The 18,197-nt window shown below is 34.3% G+C and overlaps 1 protein-coding gene across 1 annotated transcript in view; it reads right to left on the reverse strand.

Moving 5' to 3' along the window:
- Nucleotides 1-6,486: 6,486 nt before the first annotated feature.
- The window catches only part of LOC137918613 (fatty-acid amide hydrolase 2-like), a 34,112-nt gene continuing 22,401 nt past the window's right edge, over nucleotides 6,487-18,197 (reverse strand). The window contains exons 7-12 of the mRNA XM_068761438.1: nucleotides 17,760-17,905; nucleotides 16,417-16,499; nucleotides 14,342-14,525; nucleotides 12,616-12,738; nucleotides 10,019-10,156; nucleotides 6,487-6,639 (exon numbers count right to left, since the gene is read on the reverse strand). Of these exons, the coding sequence (XP_068617539.1) occupies nucleotides 6,496-6,639; nucleotides 10,019-10,156; nucleotides 12,616-12,738; nucleotides 14,342-14,525; nucleotides 16,417-16,499; nucleotides 17,760-17,905 (818 nt within the window). The 3' untranslated portion in view covers nucleotides 6,487-6,495. The remainder of the gene's footprint in view (nucleotides 6,640-10,018; nucleotides 10,157-12,615; nucleotides 12,739-14,341; nucleotides 14,526-16,416; nucleotides 16,500-17,759; nucleotides 17,906-18,197) is intronic.

Below are 18,197 nucleotides of genomic sequence, written 5' to 3' on the forward strand. Positions count from 1 at the left end.
CCTATATATGTGTTTGAAAGAAATTTTAATTCATATCTATTACGTACGATGTCTGGTACTATTATTACTACTATTAATTACCCAGTTTTTAATGTAATTCATACTTTTTAATAAAGTTGTAATAGTTTTTTAATGTATAATCATCTATAATCCCTAAAGCGCGCTCAGACGCACACGTAATTTTTTTTCAGTGCCTCTTCCTTTCTACTGCTTGAGTTAGTATTTTCTTTACAAATATTATCAATAACTACATATTTTTGCTATTATTAAATTATCATTCACTTCTCTTTTACGCATATCTTACTAATTTGTTTTTCAAAATACTGTGACGTAATATAGTTTGACAAATAACCTAATTTTTTTTTTATTACAGAAGTCTTGGCTAAAGTGATTTTTAACGTAAGCTATATTATTTAGTGTATTTTTAATCTACATAGTAATTACACTGTACTCGAAAATGTCAGTGTAAATTTATGTAGTTACTAACTGTGCCCGCGACTTCGTCCGCCTGAAATAAAAAAGATTGTTCTTTATTAGTTAAGAATTTTTTTTAAAAATAAAAGCCTGTATAAGTACCGTCAAAATCGGTCCAGCCATTTCAGAGATTAGCCGTAACAAATATGACAAAAAAGTAATTTTGGTTTTTGTACAGTATACATATTTATATGCATGTATTAAAAAGCGGTTATTTTATGTTACAAACAGACACTCAAATTTTATTTATTTGTTTAGATTGTGCGTCATTAATATTAATTAGCTCGTGGTCAACAAGGTTCATTTTGTTGATATTTAAATTTAATCATTTTGGATTGCCAAAGTCAATTAGAATATATTATACGTCTGTAGTAAATATATCATGTATTTTACATAGGTCTGATTTTAAATTATGTAAAATATATACATTTTCAGGACGAGTCTGTACCTTGTACGGTACCGGCGATAAACATTGCACATGGACCTTTGGAAAGAGACAATCGGCTAATTTTGGCTTTGTAGGACATTATCTCTGTCCCACACTACCTATGCGACGTTTTGTCAGTCGCGCGAAACAGATAACGCTGTCCGAAGTCGAAATTAGCCGATTGTCTCTTTCCAAAGGTCGATGTGCAATATTTATTGCCGGGTATTGTACTTTTGTTTTCATGTCTTAAGTAAGAAAAGGACCAATATTTAGCCACTTCCGCACACTAATCGGTGTAACATAACTCCTGAAGATGCCCCGTAGAGGGGTGAAACACGTGTTGAGTAATTTGGCGATGGCGGTTGTGTGATTCGCATTGTTTGCCGCATACGCATTTATCAGCGGGCTGGCGGGCGGTGTACTTTGTTGCACGACTACCACTGCATGTGCGGAAGTGGCTAAATATTGGTCTTTTTCTTACTTAGGATGGACTTCCGCAAGGTACGCCTGATTCCATTAAATATTCATGTCTAAAGACGTAAGTCTTTGACCAGTGTGTTAACGGTGATGACTTACCTATCTGAGACGTTGTCGTTTGTGATGGGACTTATAAGAAGGATTAAAGACACTCATAAAGGAATGGAAAGCTCTATTTTTGAAGTTTCGCTGCGAAGTCTATTTAGAAAGGCGTCTCAGGGCAGTTTTAAATACGCCACGTCCATATGACGTCTTATTATCGCGTGTGCGGTAGTTTTAAAATAATAAGTTTGTTTAGATCAAGGCTCAAAAATTACTGAAATACAGAAAACTGCCTTAGGTATTATGCCACGTCCATCGGGTTCCTGTGGGTGCACGACAGCTCTGCCTTTCGCTGAAACACGTAATTGATTGATTACGTTATCAAACTTTGTCGGGCTGTGTTTTGAGAATGTACAAAAAATCTATTTGTATTATATCCATCATTGCTTTCAAACGAAGGTCTACCATTGATCTACCATGGTCTAACATGTTATTACTTCGGACCTACGAACCATGGAGAGGGCAAAAGGTTTATCTACGAGATCGAATCAGGATTGATTGAGAACCATAGACAAACAAAAGTAACCGAGATAACCCGGTTGTTTGACAAACTAAAGGTGCACCAGGCAGGCCACATGGCGCGCAGGACATATGGCCTCTGGGGACACTAGGTTCTGGAGTAGAGATCACGAAACGACCAGAATGTCCACTCACTAAGTGAACAGATATTCCAGTTAATATTGTCGAAATTGTTGGATACAGACTAAGTCCAGTTGGAAATCGAAATAGGAATCATGGTGAGGGCTTTGCCCATTTCGTGGAAAGACAAAATTTGTAAATATTACTAGTGTTAACCAATAAAAAAAATATGAACGAAAGTCGTAAATCGGTATTGTTTGTAATAGCGAAGTAATGTGCGGAGCCTTCCATTTCCTGAACTTAGCTCAGATGAGGCTGTAAAAGCCTTTGGGTTAACAGCACTTATAGAGAATAATAAATAATTTGATTGTTAAAACAAATCTGTGATATCTTGGGAATGCAGGAAAGAGATGTAAGAGCAAATCTGTTCGCATAAGAAAGATGTGAGTGTGAAGTAAAGTTGGAGAAACGGGAGAAAAAATGGCACCATCGCCTCCATAATGGCAGATAAAGAACGCCGTCGCAAATTACTAGATTTTTTTAGTAAACGAGGAGGTTACAAACACAAATAAAGATTAGATTAAAAAAATAACCACAGGTATATAAAGAGAAAATAAAAATTAAAAATAGAAACAGGAATAAGGAATTTGAAATCAAAGAATGTGGCGAAGGAAGGTAGGCGACGTACTTAAAGATTGTGAATGAAAGAAAGAGAACTTAGAGAAACAGTGAAAGAGGTTGTAGCAATAGAAATTGTGAAGAATGAGAGAAGACAACTAAAATAAAAAAGTAACAATGAATAAATTATTGTTAAATAAAGCTCCTGTCGCAAATACGATATGGGGTACCAGAGGCCTCCAGTAACGAAGGTCGTTAAAAAAAAAAAAACAGGTAATCTGAATGAAATGCAAAGAATGTAAATAGTGATAGATATTGTGAAGAAATAAACATACTGAACAAAAGAAAATATGAAGCGCAAAGGAAGCAAAAAAAAATCAAAACTGGAAAAATCATTTACCCTAGTAAAACCCTGTACCACATGTAGGGATCAAAGGTAGGTATCCAAAAGATAAGAAGGTACCTAATAAACTGCACATAAAATAACTAGTCAATTAATAATAGGAATAATAGAATAAGAAAAGTGTAGTAATGTATTAAGAAAGCACAACCCAAAGAAAACTGTAATAAAAAAATAGAATATGTCAATAATAAAATAAAGAATTAAAAAAAATGTGCCTAGCCACCTAAGAGTAATAAAATGATGGAAGGAAGGCGATGAAAGCAAGAAGGAATGAAAGAACACAATGAAAGATATTGTGATGGAAATAAGGTAAGAATAAAAGAAATTGTGTATGACAGTGGGTGAAGAATAAAGATGAAAAATCTGAAAAACTTATTTGTAAACAAAGACGGCTGAAATAATGATGACATGGATATTCTGTGCTCTAAGGAGGCACAATGAACTTATACATTGTTTGTGAGGAATATCCATACAAAACTAACAAAATAAATCTGTCAAATGTTGGACACTTAAAGCCGGTTATAATATTTGTTATTGACCAACATTGACTACTTTCGATCGGGCAATGCGTCAAGATAGTGACTTCACATCGAATAAATTCAAGTGGAATTGAGATATATAACAGGGGTTGACGACCTTTTGGGTCAGCAATTTTGATCTTCATTCAATGCAAATTTAGTAAACTGACAGTAATTTTTTGCATTGAAAATATTATAACTAAAACTGGTAAATATTTAAAATCGTTTCTAAAATGTGAAAGTCGTGTTTAAACATAAGAACATTAGCCGTTAAAATCATAAACCTTATTTAAATGTCCGAAATTCTTTAGTTTTTCTTTACATTCCAATATATTGTAAAAAAACATAAGTAAATACTTTATACAAATTCAAATCAAATAATATTAAGTATATTTTAAAATAAAATACGATAATATTTTCATAGATTAGCGTTAGGACAGTTGTTTTTTTCTTTTGTTTGTTTGTCATGAATATTACAAAACCGAACATAACCTCAAACTTATGTGCATAATGTTTTAGTCGTAAATAATATTATTTTGTACCCACAGCGTGTTAATTTAAAAGAATTTTAGTGCAAAAATTGAATATTATTACATTTTTCTCAAGTGAAACGAGAAAATAATTAGTAATGTTTTAATTACGGAAAAAACACGATTTTCAATAATTATAATGGTATGGAAAGGCATATTTACGCAGATGGAATATCGTCTTTTGTTTTAATATAATGAAACTACGATTTGTGTTGACTTTTACATAGATCCACAATAAAATCGAACAGAGAGATATTTCCAACGCGGATTGTTATTAACGGCTCCGCTATTGGGGGGGGGGGGGGTCTTTCGTACCCCTGCCTTATTTTTGGCATAGGGACTTTTTTTTATTTTAATGAGTTTTTCATATAATACTTTTATTTCCGCGCTCTTCGTTCATGTTATGTTCTTTCGTACTTTTCCATTCTTTTTACATTTCTTCTACCTTTTTATCCAATCCTTTCATTCCTCACCTCATTCCTCAATTTTACGTTTCTTTATCTCTTATTATTTATTTTTTACTATTTACATTTATTTGTACATTTCAACTTTTGTTTCTATTTATTACTTTTGCCCCGATTTCCCTGCAAAATCGAAGGAATGTTGGTTTCTTCTCTTCGTCATTTATTAGCGACGCTATAGTATCCTCGCAGATCTTCGTGTCTAAATGCGGGACAGTGGGCTACCAGGTTGACCATGGTCAGGACCATTCCAACGCGGATTGTGTGTCTAGAAGTAGTGAGCTTGAAGGAGTGACGTCAGGAACGTTTAGTCTTGCGCTCGGGAACATTGAATGTTAAGGGGACGAGAGAGTCGCCACACGCCTATTCCTTTATAATTAAAAACCCAAGGCCATACAACCCTTGGCCATACGCCTTTTTATTCTACATAATAAACGGCCGTCTCAACTACCTGAAGCTTTAGCGGTCTTCCAACTCCCGACTCCCAAGGAGTTTGGACTAACCTCTTTCTGTCTTCTGCTCGATCAATCGCATCGCTAGTGATGATGGAAAAAATGTCGCGGGTATCATAGACTCAGTGCAATATATATTCTCAAGAAGTTCAAGGTAAAGCAACGCCTTTCCACAGATTTTCCTCTCGGATTTTATTACACGTTTTTCAGCTTTATGCATAAGAACGACTTTCTTGCTTCGATGAAACTTGTTACGGCAGAGTTAGTTGATTAAGTGGACAGACGACAGTATTTATTATCCTTTCCTTTATCTTCATGTTGGAAATCTCTGGAGAGGGCCTATGTTCAGGAGCAGATAAAAGAATCACCCATATATCTACGCTTCAGAAACTCCTGAGCGAGTAATAATTATTGGGATATTTTTAGAGAGATAAGATATAGTTGCTGAACTTGAAGCTAACTTATACTTGGTTTTTGATAGCATAGCTCTTTAAAATGTCCCAGAGTGAAGATAGATAGTCCTTTTGACCATAAGTTTATGGAGTGAAGATCACGGACTTGCAAGTTCATCGAAGAACGTTCGCCCATAAGACAGACACATGATGTTTTTAAAGTCACCGGAAGACATTGCAGGTCGCATTCAAAGGTTCCTCTTGGAAATCTATGAAGGCGGTTGCCAGTTGTGGAAGTTCTTCAGATGAAATGATGATGATGTAAAGAGAAAAAGGTGATGGATGAAAAAAAAACATAACTTGTGAGGGCGGTTGTTAGTACAGTCCTCTCGTCCCGCAATAGGTAATCCGATGTAAAGAAAACACTTGCCGGATAGTTAAAAGTATAATATAATATCACAGAATAAGAAATCTCAATCTGAGTTACAATTATTTCCTTTGTTATACAGCGGTTGAAGCGTCACGCCTGCTCGGTATCACGATGCGTCAGAGAGAGCGAGGTGTACAGAGTGTAAAAGGGACAAAAAACAAATGCGTTCGTACATAATAACTTTAGGTGCGTTCTAATAAACGCCATACTTGCGTAACATTATAACATTGTACTTTTCGCGCCATAGATCACCCGAGCATCCCGTTTTTTTAGTTTATTCCCCGCGTACGGACAATGTGTTTATTTAACATTCTTTTGGGATTCTATTTGTGATGGAAATCCCCTTTATGCCACGCGACGCATCAAACACTATCAAAGTTAGGTGTTTGGAATAATAAGATATTCAAACCAGCCAATACATTATTAATGTATCAGTTTTCGAGGCGCACTTTTTATATGCAATTATAAATATCTTTCTATATATATCTTTGAAATTTTATTATTTATTTATTAATTATTTTATATTCTACATATATTTTTAAATAACTAACAAATATGAAGAGAGGGAGAATAAAAGAAATAATGTATTTTATCTTAATTTATTAAACAACACCGAATATAAAAAAAAAACTTTACTTGACTTTGCAAGCCATGATTGAACCTCCAAACTCCTTCTCGAGGTACTTGGCGACAGTCAGGCATAGCGCGTCGTTATATGGAGTCGACATTACTTGAATGCCAATGGGCATTCCCACGCTATTGGTGCCTAATGGGACCTGGGGATAGATTGGATAATTATTAAAATTAAAATTGTCATTTATAGATGTCATGAGTATAGACTCATGACACAAGCTTAAACGTAAATGAAATTATTTTATAACCTAAATCTAAAAAAAAACTACACCAATACCTCACTTTGCTTCGTAGTTACGTTCCAAAAAACACAACGCAAATTGAAACGCTGCAAAGTGAATTAAGATTTTCTATAGCAAACAATGTAAAGATCGAAGATAGGTTCCGGGGTCACGAAAATACTAATTTATAAAAATAAAATGGTACAAAGTAAACATATAAAAAGCAAAAATAACATAACTCTGCCAATAAATAAATTGGAATAATATTTAACTTTTTTGTAACCAGAAACAAAACGTAAAAATTTACATAAATTTATTATTCTCTTTTTTAAAAAAAAGCACAACACACTACATTACAACACACTACGTAATTGAAACTGAACTCTAAAATTAGCAAAACAAAGTGAAAATAAAACTGTATTAAAATTACGTTGATTTTTAGTTAGAAAGGGAATCCCCGAGTTTTGATGGCATGGCGCTATTAGAAACAACAGTGTTGCCATCTTTTAGAAAAAAAAATTAAAGACTCAAATCCAAAACAACGCAACCTTGAAAATCTAACGACGCAAAGTGAAAATGAGTATGTACTCGTAGGCAGCGACGAAACTTCGAAAAAAAAAAACAAAACGAAACGACGCAATGCGAGGTATTGGTGTAAACGGATTAAATTTTCTTTAGCGCATAGTAAATTAAATTTTCTTAATAATATAATTATAGATGGTGATGTTTTAAACTATGTAGGTTTTACGGTGATCCTGGGTGTCACTTGTTGTGTGGGTGTGTTTTGCTGTCAGGTTTAATGCCGTTAAGAAAGAAAAGGATTAGAATAGAAGTTTAGACTCTGTGTTTGGTACTAATCGGTGTAACATAACTCCTGAAGATGCCCCGTGGAGGGGTGAAACACGTGTTGAATGATTTAACGGTGGCAGTTGTGTGTGTAATTCGCACTGTTTGCCGTATGCGCATTTATCAGCGGGCTGGCGGGCGGTGCACTTTATTGCACGACTACCACTGCATGTGCGGAAGTGGCTAAATATTGATCCTTTTTCTTACTTAGGATGGACTTTCGCAAAATAACGCCTGATTCTATTAAATATTTAATGCCGTTAGGAAGATAAAACGCTACCCTGGTATTAATACTGCTAGGATAGTATTTTAGTTATTCGCACAGCATTATCTCCTAAAGATTGGATTGGATGCTTTGGGGTGGAGGTGTAGACATTAAAATTATTTGTTTTAAAAAACAGAGACATTGAAGCTATTTATTACGACTAATATTGAGACTTAATAAACATTTACATTTTTTATTTATTTATTAAGAAAATACAATAGGTAGTGATTAGCAATAGATATATTAAAAATTAATTTATAAGTTTTTATGTGTATCTAACATTTAATTCGTCAAATGTATTTTAAATGTGGCTCCAGATTTAATGTACATTTGAATTATTTTTTTTTTAAAACCTGGCAACCTTGACAGACTTCTTACTGTCAAAAGGTTACTGGCCTGTTGTAATCTAATATAAAAAAATAAATGAAACGCATTTAAAAGTAAACACATTAAATGATGTGTTTTATTTCATACACTGCAAGATTTTTATACTATTTTTTTATAACATAATTTTAGCTGTCGGTGTTGCGCCGGCGCGAAAGGCAGGGTGTAAGGCGAGGGGCCGGTCTCGCGCCGGTGCGAGATGCATACGGACTAAATTTTATGAACTAATATGGCGCCAGTGTCGTGCTAAGTAACATGCTAATGTGTCTGTAAATTATATTTTATTATTTTAATTACCTAAAATGTGCAATAATTAATAACATTTGAAATCTTTTTAAACAAATAAATAACAAAAAATAAAGTTGGCTTCTGTAGGAGTCAATCCTAAGTTCAAGACACTGGTAGTGAAGCTGTTACTGACTAATATTATATTTAATTTATTCCGTGTACACAAACCACAGAATAAATTACTAATAAAATATATTTAAAATTATAATTTTAAATATTAACTTAATTTCTCAGTGATCAACAAACATTACAAGATTGAGTTTATATTCTGTACATGGCAAAACATTAATTGTAATGTTTTATGGTACACGATATTTTTGTTTGATCAAATTTTGTACGCCTTTTTTGTCTTGATTGTATCAACGAGTATTTTAATTAAATCCATTTTTTTTAAAGAAAAACTTGCTATCACTTTATTTTAATTTTTAAATAAGAACCATCGTCGTGAAAAATTTGCTTCGAACTTAGAAACACACTTGGTAAAACATTTTTATTTATACAGGGTTATTGGTTACATGTGGAAAGGCTTTAAAGGGATGAATTTTTAGCGCATTTACTGTTAATTAATATATTGTGTAATCTTCCAAAAAATCACCGGTTTTAATGGTAGGAAAGAGAGTTGGTAAAATTCAGGTTAGTATGTACTAAAACTAACTGTTTTTATACTGGCTTTTTCTGCAAAGTACTCGTATGTACTGCTAGAAGTTATTACTACTCTACTCTGTCACATTTCAATATAAATAATAAATTAATGTGACATATTTTAGAGTGATGATTTTATACGAGGTAATTGAAAATTGTAGAAACTTTAAAGGTTTTTGCTGACAAATGAGCCCCACATTCAACAGTTTTTACACCTGTAATCGATCTTTCTGTACACATAAATTCCAAACATAGTTATAGAAATAAAAGTTTAGACCAGAGTTCCCCAAACTTTTTTGTGTCGTAGATTTTGTAGAACCTTGCCATGTTTTTCCGTGTTGGGTAGACCCCTACTTACCTGATATCGATTTCCCGTAATTTTCTAACTGTAGTGAAGTTTAGTGTTAAAAACTAAAAGTAACTTTATTTTTTTAAGTAACTTTATTATTAAACTTAAAGTAAAAACACATGTTAATTTATATATTTATTAATTGAATTAAAATTAAAACTACTCAAAATAAAATTTTGTATCTGTTATGTAAAATATACGTAACATTAAACAAACAATTTTTTTACTTCATAGGTACTTTTATGAATAATGTAAGTGTTTTGATATTATAAGATAGTATGATGTAAGTAAATAGGTACTATCAGTGTATGTGTTGAGATCCACCATCGTGGACCCCCATTCATTTCATGGACCCCCAAAATTTTTTTTCGCTGACGTAGACCCCTTGCAGGTTGTCATAGACCCCTAGGGGTCGAAATAGACCACTTTGGGAATCACTGGTTTAGACAAATCACCTCCTATTATTTAATTTATCCACCATATATAAACTTTTTTGAGATATAATTTACGAGATACTTTTTATTTACCTGAGTGGCTGGAAACTTTAGTACGTTGACTATACCGAAGTAGGCGAAGTTAAAAGGCCGCAGCAGGGAGGAGAAGTGGAAGGGGGCCGCGTAAGGGCTGCTGGGAATCAACAGGACTCCGTTGTCGCCCAATTTGCTCTGCAAACAACTTACACTTAAACAGCTATCTCGTGGAAATTAAAAAACTTAAAATAGTATTATATAATTTATTCTCATCATTATGTCAGGTGTAGGATAATTCACAGATTTCCAACAGGACCATTTGGGACCGCCTTCTCATTTTTATTATACATCAAACAAAAAACCTCATATGATAATATAAAAAATCCAACCATAGTATGGAAACAAAACTGGTAGCGCATAGTCGACATGTAGTGTATGACATGGCTTAGAATATGACAAATAATTACACGCGTATATATACATAGCGATAAAGGACTGAGACTTGCGATACAATTATATTATGTAGGGGTGTAATTATATTATATATAATTCACACTTTGTACATTAATTATATAAGATTGAAACTCCTCGCAAATGAGTTACTAGAGGATGAACAGCAGCCCCCTCTGCGTACCATAATACCACACTACTCTCGTCAAACTGCATGCCAAGCGTGGCGGCATGGTGTATCCGCTCATAAATATATTCCGAATAGGCCCACGCCGTGCAGTGGGCGTAAATATACTAAAATATCGAATCATATATACAAACACATTTATTTATATATACAATTAATAAAGTTATTGAAATACACGGTAAGAAAATCTACTAAAATGAAGTTCGCATTTGTGTAAAAGATGAAACAAGAAAAAAAAACATAACGAATCAAGTGTCAAGGAAATACGACAGTAACCGGCGGTAAATAATACACATCGACCTTTGGAAAGAAAATTTTTATTTTATTTTACCACAACCTAAAGCCACCGCTTATAGAAAAGTTGGTGTATTATATACAAAGAATAAAAATAATTATCAAAAAAGTAAATGATACTTGTTGTAACAGCTCCTAATAGATACCAGACTGTTTGTATTTCGTGCGACAGAAATAACGCTCTACGAAGCCGAAATTAGTCGACTGTCTCTTTCCAATGGTCGATGTGCAATTAATTAATTAATCGCCGAGTAATAGTACTTAAACATTTTATTGAAAATTGAGAAACAATCGATCAGCCTGTAAAGCCTGAAATCTTTACGTTTACGATATAGAAATAGCTGGCAGTTTTAATCTCCAGTTATAACTTTTTATTAAAAAACATATGCAATGGCATGGAGAATTTAATCAAACTTACTTTAACAATAAATAAATTTTGCATTTAGTTATATGTATAAATATATATAGTTCGTTATATATCCAATCGAGATACCGTAATGTTACAAACATTGGACATTGTTAGGGCGCTTTGAGGAATAAACATGACACCAGTAATTTTTAAAAAATAATTACTTTTCTTCAGTTTAGTTTAAAATAGTACAGGATTAAAGTTAGGAAAGAGTTTAAAAAATAAAGAGTAGACTAAAACAAAAAGCAAATAAAATACGGAATTGCAATTATAAAAAAATAAAGGCACGGACGTTAATGTCTGTGATATATTAGGGGGGACTGGAAAGTAAAATAGTGGATGATCTACGTCTAAAATGATGATGATAGTACAAAAGAACTCCTCTGAAACGGCTCGACCGATTTTTACAAAATTTTATACGCGTATTTAGTAGGTCTGAGAATCGGCTTCTATCTATTTTTCATACCCCTAAGTGATAAGGGTGGTCCACCCCTAAATTATTTTTTTTATATTTTAAACAATTTTTTTGGTTGTTATTTTATTATGATACAGCATACAAAACTACATACAACCCTAAATTTGCATCCCTCTACGATCAACCCTTATTTTTAAACTAAAACTTTTAAAAACTTTAATTTTTTTTGCAAAACAACGTTTGCGGGAACAGCTAGTATTCATATAACATCTGATTATAGTTTTACAATTGGTTGCATATATATTAGCGGGACCTGAGTGTAATGTCGTTCCTGACGTCATAACATATTTTACAGAAAAACCGATTGATTTGTTACCGCTCCGACATTTAAAATACGCATACTAGATGTCAAAAGGTTCTTGATAACGAAAGTGAATAAATATATTGTTGAAATAAAAACTTGTTAAAAATGTAGTCGTGTGTATTTAACTAAAGAAAGAGAAATTACTTTCCGATCCACCTAATATATTCAATATACAACAAAATATAGCTGTTCGAAATACAAAAAATTATAATTTATTTATGACACAAACTAACATTATCTAAATCTTTTTTTTATAGATATTTTCCAATATGTTTTGGGTGTTCTTTTGTAAAACAGTTTCTATTTGAACTATAATTTATCTCCATAAAACGATGCCATTATTTATAAGAAATGTGAATGAAAAGAAAAAGAGAGGGAAAAAAAGAAAAACAAGAACGTTTTTTTTATTCGACCTATTCCTTAAGAGGCATCAAACAAATAATAGAAATCATTTGAGTAAATTTATTACAGAATTAAAAAATAAATCAGAAACGTAATTTATTATTCTAATTGAAATATGGCTTTGAATGCTTACAATGATATCTTCTTTCATATCCTTGGTGATGTCCTCGGCCCATTCGCTGTTGACCTTGGGCAGATACCGCAGTTCGAACAGTCTGATAATAGTGAACAGACAGTGCTTGCTAATGCCCACCATCTACGAATTAAAGAGAGGAAGAAGTTCACTCTTCAAGTCTTCCTTGTGGTCACCTATTAAATTTCCCAGCAAAAATAAATACATCGGCCTTGATCTCGAGGTTGAGATCGGCAAAGGGGTGTAGGGGGGAGGACTAAAACAATAATGAGAAAAAAAATAACACCCCGTTGTAACGTCTCTGCCCCAAACAAAGCGGGAAATAGGTTATTAAAAAATAAAGATTTTAAATAAATGAACGAGGAGTTTATTGGAATAGATCAGGGCTTCTTAAACTATGGGTCGCGACCCCAAATGGGGTCGCGTAGCAAAATTCTGGGGTCGAGAGATTTTAATGAGAAATATTTATATATACCATTTTATAACATCACTGGAGTTGGCGGAATATAGTGGACTTGGAGCGTCTAGACACGCGCATTTGTTGAAAGTTTTAAAGTAATATAAAAACAATTTTATAATTTTTTGTGCATATTTTAATTTTAGATTTTTGAATGTTTCAAAAGGAATTCTAAAAATATATATTTTTATGTGTATGTGTATGTATATATATTGATACTTATTAAATAAATCATCAAAAAATATTAATTAATTTTTCTTTTATATTTGTATGGGGTCGTCAAGAAACTCGCAATCATGAATGGGGTCGTGAATGACAAAAGTTTAAGAAGCCCTGGAATAGATCTAAGAGTGACTACCTCGAGCCGGTAGATGTGGCGTGGGTAGGACTCCCTCTAGGTGGGCCGACGACATAGTTAAGGTTGCGAGAAGTCACTAGATGCGGGCAGCACAAGACTGGTAAGCGTGGCGATCTTTGAGAGAGGCCTATACCTTGCAGCGGCCGTCTATGAGCTGACATAAGGTTGATGATAAACTAAAAGCGGCTTTTAGATCAATTGTAATCCTCCCCCTCCCCCCCCTCCCCCCCCCTCCTCCTCCTCCTCCTCCCCCGTCCTCCTACCCCTCCTCCCCCTCGTGTCGCAATTTTAACCGCTGATTGTCGTACCACCTTCGACGGATCACTTTCTCTTTGAATAACCTGCACCTATCTGTTTTGGTTGTCAGCTACTTGTATTTAGATAATTTTACTGTCGAGAGTGCTGCGGATTTGAAGTGTCCGACCTATTGGGCTTCTCCCATGTGGTCTTTTATCTACCTAAAAGTCTTATTGTTATTTTGAGTCCTTTGATTATTGACATGATTCGTTCAGGAGGTACGCAGCTCTCTCATCCAACACAATTTCTTGAAATTTTTTAAGCGTCCGCGCTTTTTGCTGTCAAATGAGATATATTATTCCATTCTTTTAAGCTTTTATACTTATAACCAAACATCCTGTATATTTATTTACTAAATTTCGTTTGTCGTGTATAATAGGTTTACTAGGCTATTGAAGAGACTAAACACCTAACGAGCTGGAGCACTTGCAGAGAATTTATTAAATAAAAAAAACAGTAGTTTTTTACCGACCAATCATCGCGCGTCCTGGGATTTTGCGCATGCGCAGACCGACGGATAACAATGGCGGTGAGGTTCGGCAGTGCATAAGCGAAAGCGTTTTGATATCTGCGATTATTTCGCTTCACGCTGTCGATCTTAACACTAACAGTACCTTTTTTCCTAACTCGAGGAAGGGGTTTGGACGTTCTCCATCTCCGTATAACGCTTCATAATCATCCGGTTCCCTGGACATCCAGTAACTCCACAGTCTGTACATGTGTCGGAAGCCCTCGTGATTATACTTCTGTGGGGGATTGGCAGCTCCTGTAACTTCTTCTTTAATTTTCGTGATCACTCTGTAAGGAAACGCTTTTATTCGATTTTTTTTTGTTAATCTTAAACAATGACTTACTCTATTTGTATTTTAAGTGTAATAACTTGCTAAAGAAATCACACGTTCGATAACACTTTTTTACAAATAAAGGCTTGAGGAAATATAGCTAAAATACAGAACGCATGTTAACTAATGCAACTCCCTTATGAACTTAAGTCATTGTTGGTTATTATTATAGTACTAAGTAAGAAAGGGACTAATGTATAGCTATGCAGCAGTAAAAAAAAGTGCACCGCCCGCCAGCCCGCTGATAAAAGCGCGCGCGGCAAACAATGCAAATTACACAACTGCCACAATTAATCTACTCTACACTTGTTTTAGGAGTAATTTTACACCGACTAGTGCCAAACACCGATTGAAAGTCAAGTGATTAGTCCCTTTCTTACTTAGGATGGACTTCAGCAAAGTAACGCCTGAATCTATTAGATAATATAGTACTGTTTAACACGTTCACTGCAGGCCCAATTACGAAGAACTTTCAGCTGGTGCGGCTGAGGTCGAATCAGCCTCAAGCTGAACTTCCTAGTAGTGCGGTTGAGGCCTTTTTTGCCTCATGTTCATCAATATTTTTTTACAATATTGAGTCAAGGCTTCGCAGACATAAAGAAAGCTATATTTGTCATACCTCATACGGTTGAATGTAAACAGCCGCCGCACTAGAGAGAAAACACGAGTTTTACGCGCCGCACCAGTGCAAAGTTTACCATGAGACTGAATCGACCTCAAGCCGCAGTGAAGGTGTTAATAAATGTGACGCGAGTGCGAATTCAATGCAACAGGCTTATGCTGCGTTTCAATAAGGATTCATACTGAATATGTCCGCTTTTAAACTTCTTCTTTTTCAGCCAATGGATGTCCACTTCATGGTATAGGCCTCCTCAAAATATCGTCGTGATGACAGGTCCTGCGCTGCCCAAATCCAGCGATTTCCTGACCTTAACTATGTGGTCAGTCTACCTCGTGGCCTATATACATTGCGTCTACCGGCTAGTGGTCGCCATTCGACAACCTGTGGGCCCCAATGATCATCAGCTTGTATACTATACACACGCAAACACACACGTACACGGACACTATACTGTTTGGAATAACTAAGGAAACACTCCTTGATTTCTCCAGAGCATTTATATTAAGCGTATTTTTTTTTGGTTTCTTTTAATTTGTTACGTAATTATAATAGTGTGCAATGAAAAATTATATTATTATAAAATGTTCTAAATAGCGATATGTTATTACAACATGATTTTTTTCATTTGTAAAAGTTTTATATTTCAAAATAAATTAGCAATAAAACATCGAATATTCCTGTAAATTCATATAGCAGAATTTATCAATGGTAATCTATAATAACATAAAACCTTTAAAATATATAACCTAATGTGATATGGCAATTTACCAAGTTAAAAGTACCTCCGTTCAGTTTACCGGACCTTCTCAAGAAAAAATCTACAGCAGAATCTTTTGATGAGTTGGCCCGGCACATTGTCCTAAATCTCAAGGCATTTAACGGTCTGTAGCGCTTGGGCAGCGACTTGAAATAAAATAATGTAGCAACTAATATGTAATTGAGTATTTCAAATTGTATTGTTAATATATATATTTTAGCTGTATTTACCCATAAGAGAAAATTGTGTAAGAAAAATTGTAAAAAATTATAAAACGCTGTCGTGCCTCGCAGCTGGGAGAAGAAAGATCCGTATCAAATAGCGGCAACCCTCTCCCAACTGTCTGCGTTTAGTTTAAGCGAAAAATAAATATTGTAAAAAAAAAAAACACTAGCGATACAAATTAGAATTAATAAAAAAAAGATATGGCAAATTTCGAGTACATTGAAACGAGAAGTGAATTTTCACCTTTGCATAGCATTCTTCATTTCCACTCTTACAGGGCTGACTAACATATCGTTTGCGGACTCCATGTAATAGAATTTTATATCCTGTAAACAAAAAATCTTAATATAATAGAAGGTTACTAGCTTCATGCATGATAAGGCAAAATTTAAAGGCAAGTTTACACTATAAGATGATTAAATCATATCTGTATAGTGTATACTCCCTTGAAATGTCTCTAAATAAATAAAAACTAACGGCATAGGTAGGCTGCCCACTAGGAGGACCTTAGGAGGATCGAGGATATAGTTAATGTTGCGGAAAGTCTCGAAAAGTCTTGGAAAGTCTCGGAAAGTCGCGGTAAGTCTCGAAAAGTCGCGGAAAGTCGCTGGATGCGAGCAGTGCAAGACCGGTCATCACGGCGATCTTTGGAGAATAAATACAATAAAAATAAAACTCGATTCAGATACAAAATAGGGAGAAATAATAAAAAACAAAAATAATATAAATAATGAAAATCAAAACCAGTGTTTACCAACCTTTTTTGTACCGTGCCCCACTCTAAAATTCTTATGCCCTATGTAACATTTATTATTTTATTAAACAGAACAGGTTGAACTTATGTCAAGTTCGTTAAATAACTATAATAACTCCCTTTAAGAATGAAATTGCACTACTGTGGGGCGTGGGCCCTACGCTGGGAAACACTGTTCTGAACTGTGATAACGTATTAAATAAGGTCATAAAATAGTTATAACATGTATAAGTTAAAGCCAATAAAATGTGATAACAGCCTGGACCGGTGATATGATATTTGGGGAACGAGATGATGCAAGAGTGGTGATGAATGATAACAAATTGGTATGAAAAGGATAGATAGAAAATTGTAGAATGAAAGAAGAGGAAAGATAGATCATATGATGAATACGGAACATAGCTCACAGACCCTTTCTTTCCGTGAACTTTGTCCCGATGAAGCGTTCCGTGAATTTCAGCTTCGTAGAGTGTTATCTCTATCGCACGACTGACAAAACGTGACATAAGTAGTGTGGGACAGAGATAATGCTCTACGAAGCTGTAATTAGCCGATTGTCTCTTTCCTATCTATGTGCAATATTTATAGCCGGGTACTGTAATTTTGTATTATTTTATATGAAACTTACATTAATTGGTATTACATTTTGCAGTTGAGATGTCTATATTTAAATAAATTGTATATTATTTTAATTAAACATATTTTTTTCGTTATTAAATAAATAAAAAAAGTAATTGTAACACTTTTTTAACTTGACTTGATCGGGCTATTTCAGTGGTAATAAAATATTTAATTTTATATTATATATTTCTTTACCGCCCCTCATCCTAACCTTAATGTTGACTTCCTTGTCCAGTTGCATGAGCTCAGCCTTATCGCCGGCGATGATCTTGGTCAAAGGCCCCAAGTCCTCGCTGTGTTTTGATATGAAACCCAAGCAGAGCATTGTTTCTTCACCACCCTTGCGGAAAAAGACTCCTGTATGAAAACCAACGTAGTAAATATATATATCAACTGGTGTACTTTGTATTGTTAAAAATTTATATTACTTTCGAGGTTTGACGGAAAATATATATATATAGATAATAAAACATATTTCAGAATATTTCGATAATCATCAATGGAGATGTCTTTTTGCTCTGTGGGTGTCAGTGAGGTTAAATTAGAAATGAAGACATTAGCATACGAACTAAGTTCATCGATATAGTTCCAAGAATTGATTGTCTGAAGTGGCAGCGGGGGGGGGGGAGTGGAGGCACATAGGTCATGT

The sequence above is a fragment of the Battus philenor genome, unplaced genomic scaffold, assembly GCF_028537555.1.
Source record: "Battus philenor isolate CCGP_79_NKW_IND1 unplaced genomic scaffold, ilBatPhil1.0.hap1 SCAF_15, whole genome shotgun sequence".
Lineage (NCBI taxonomy): Eukaryota > Metazoa > Arthropoda > Insecta > Lepidoptera > Papilionidae > Battus > Battus philenor.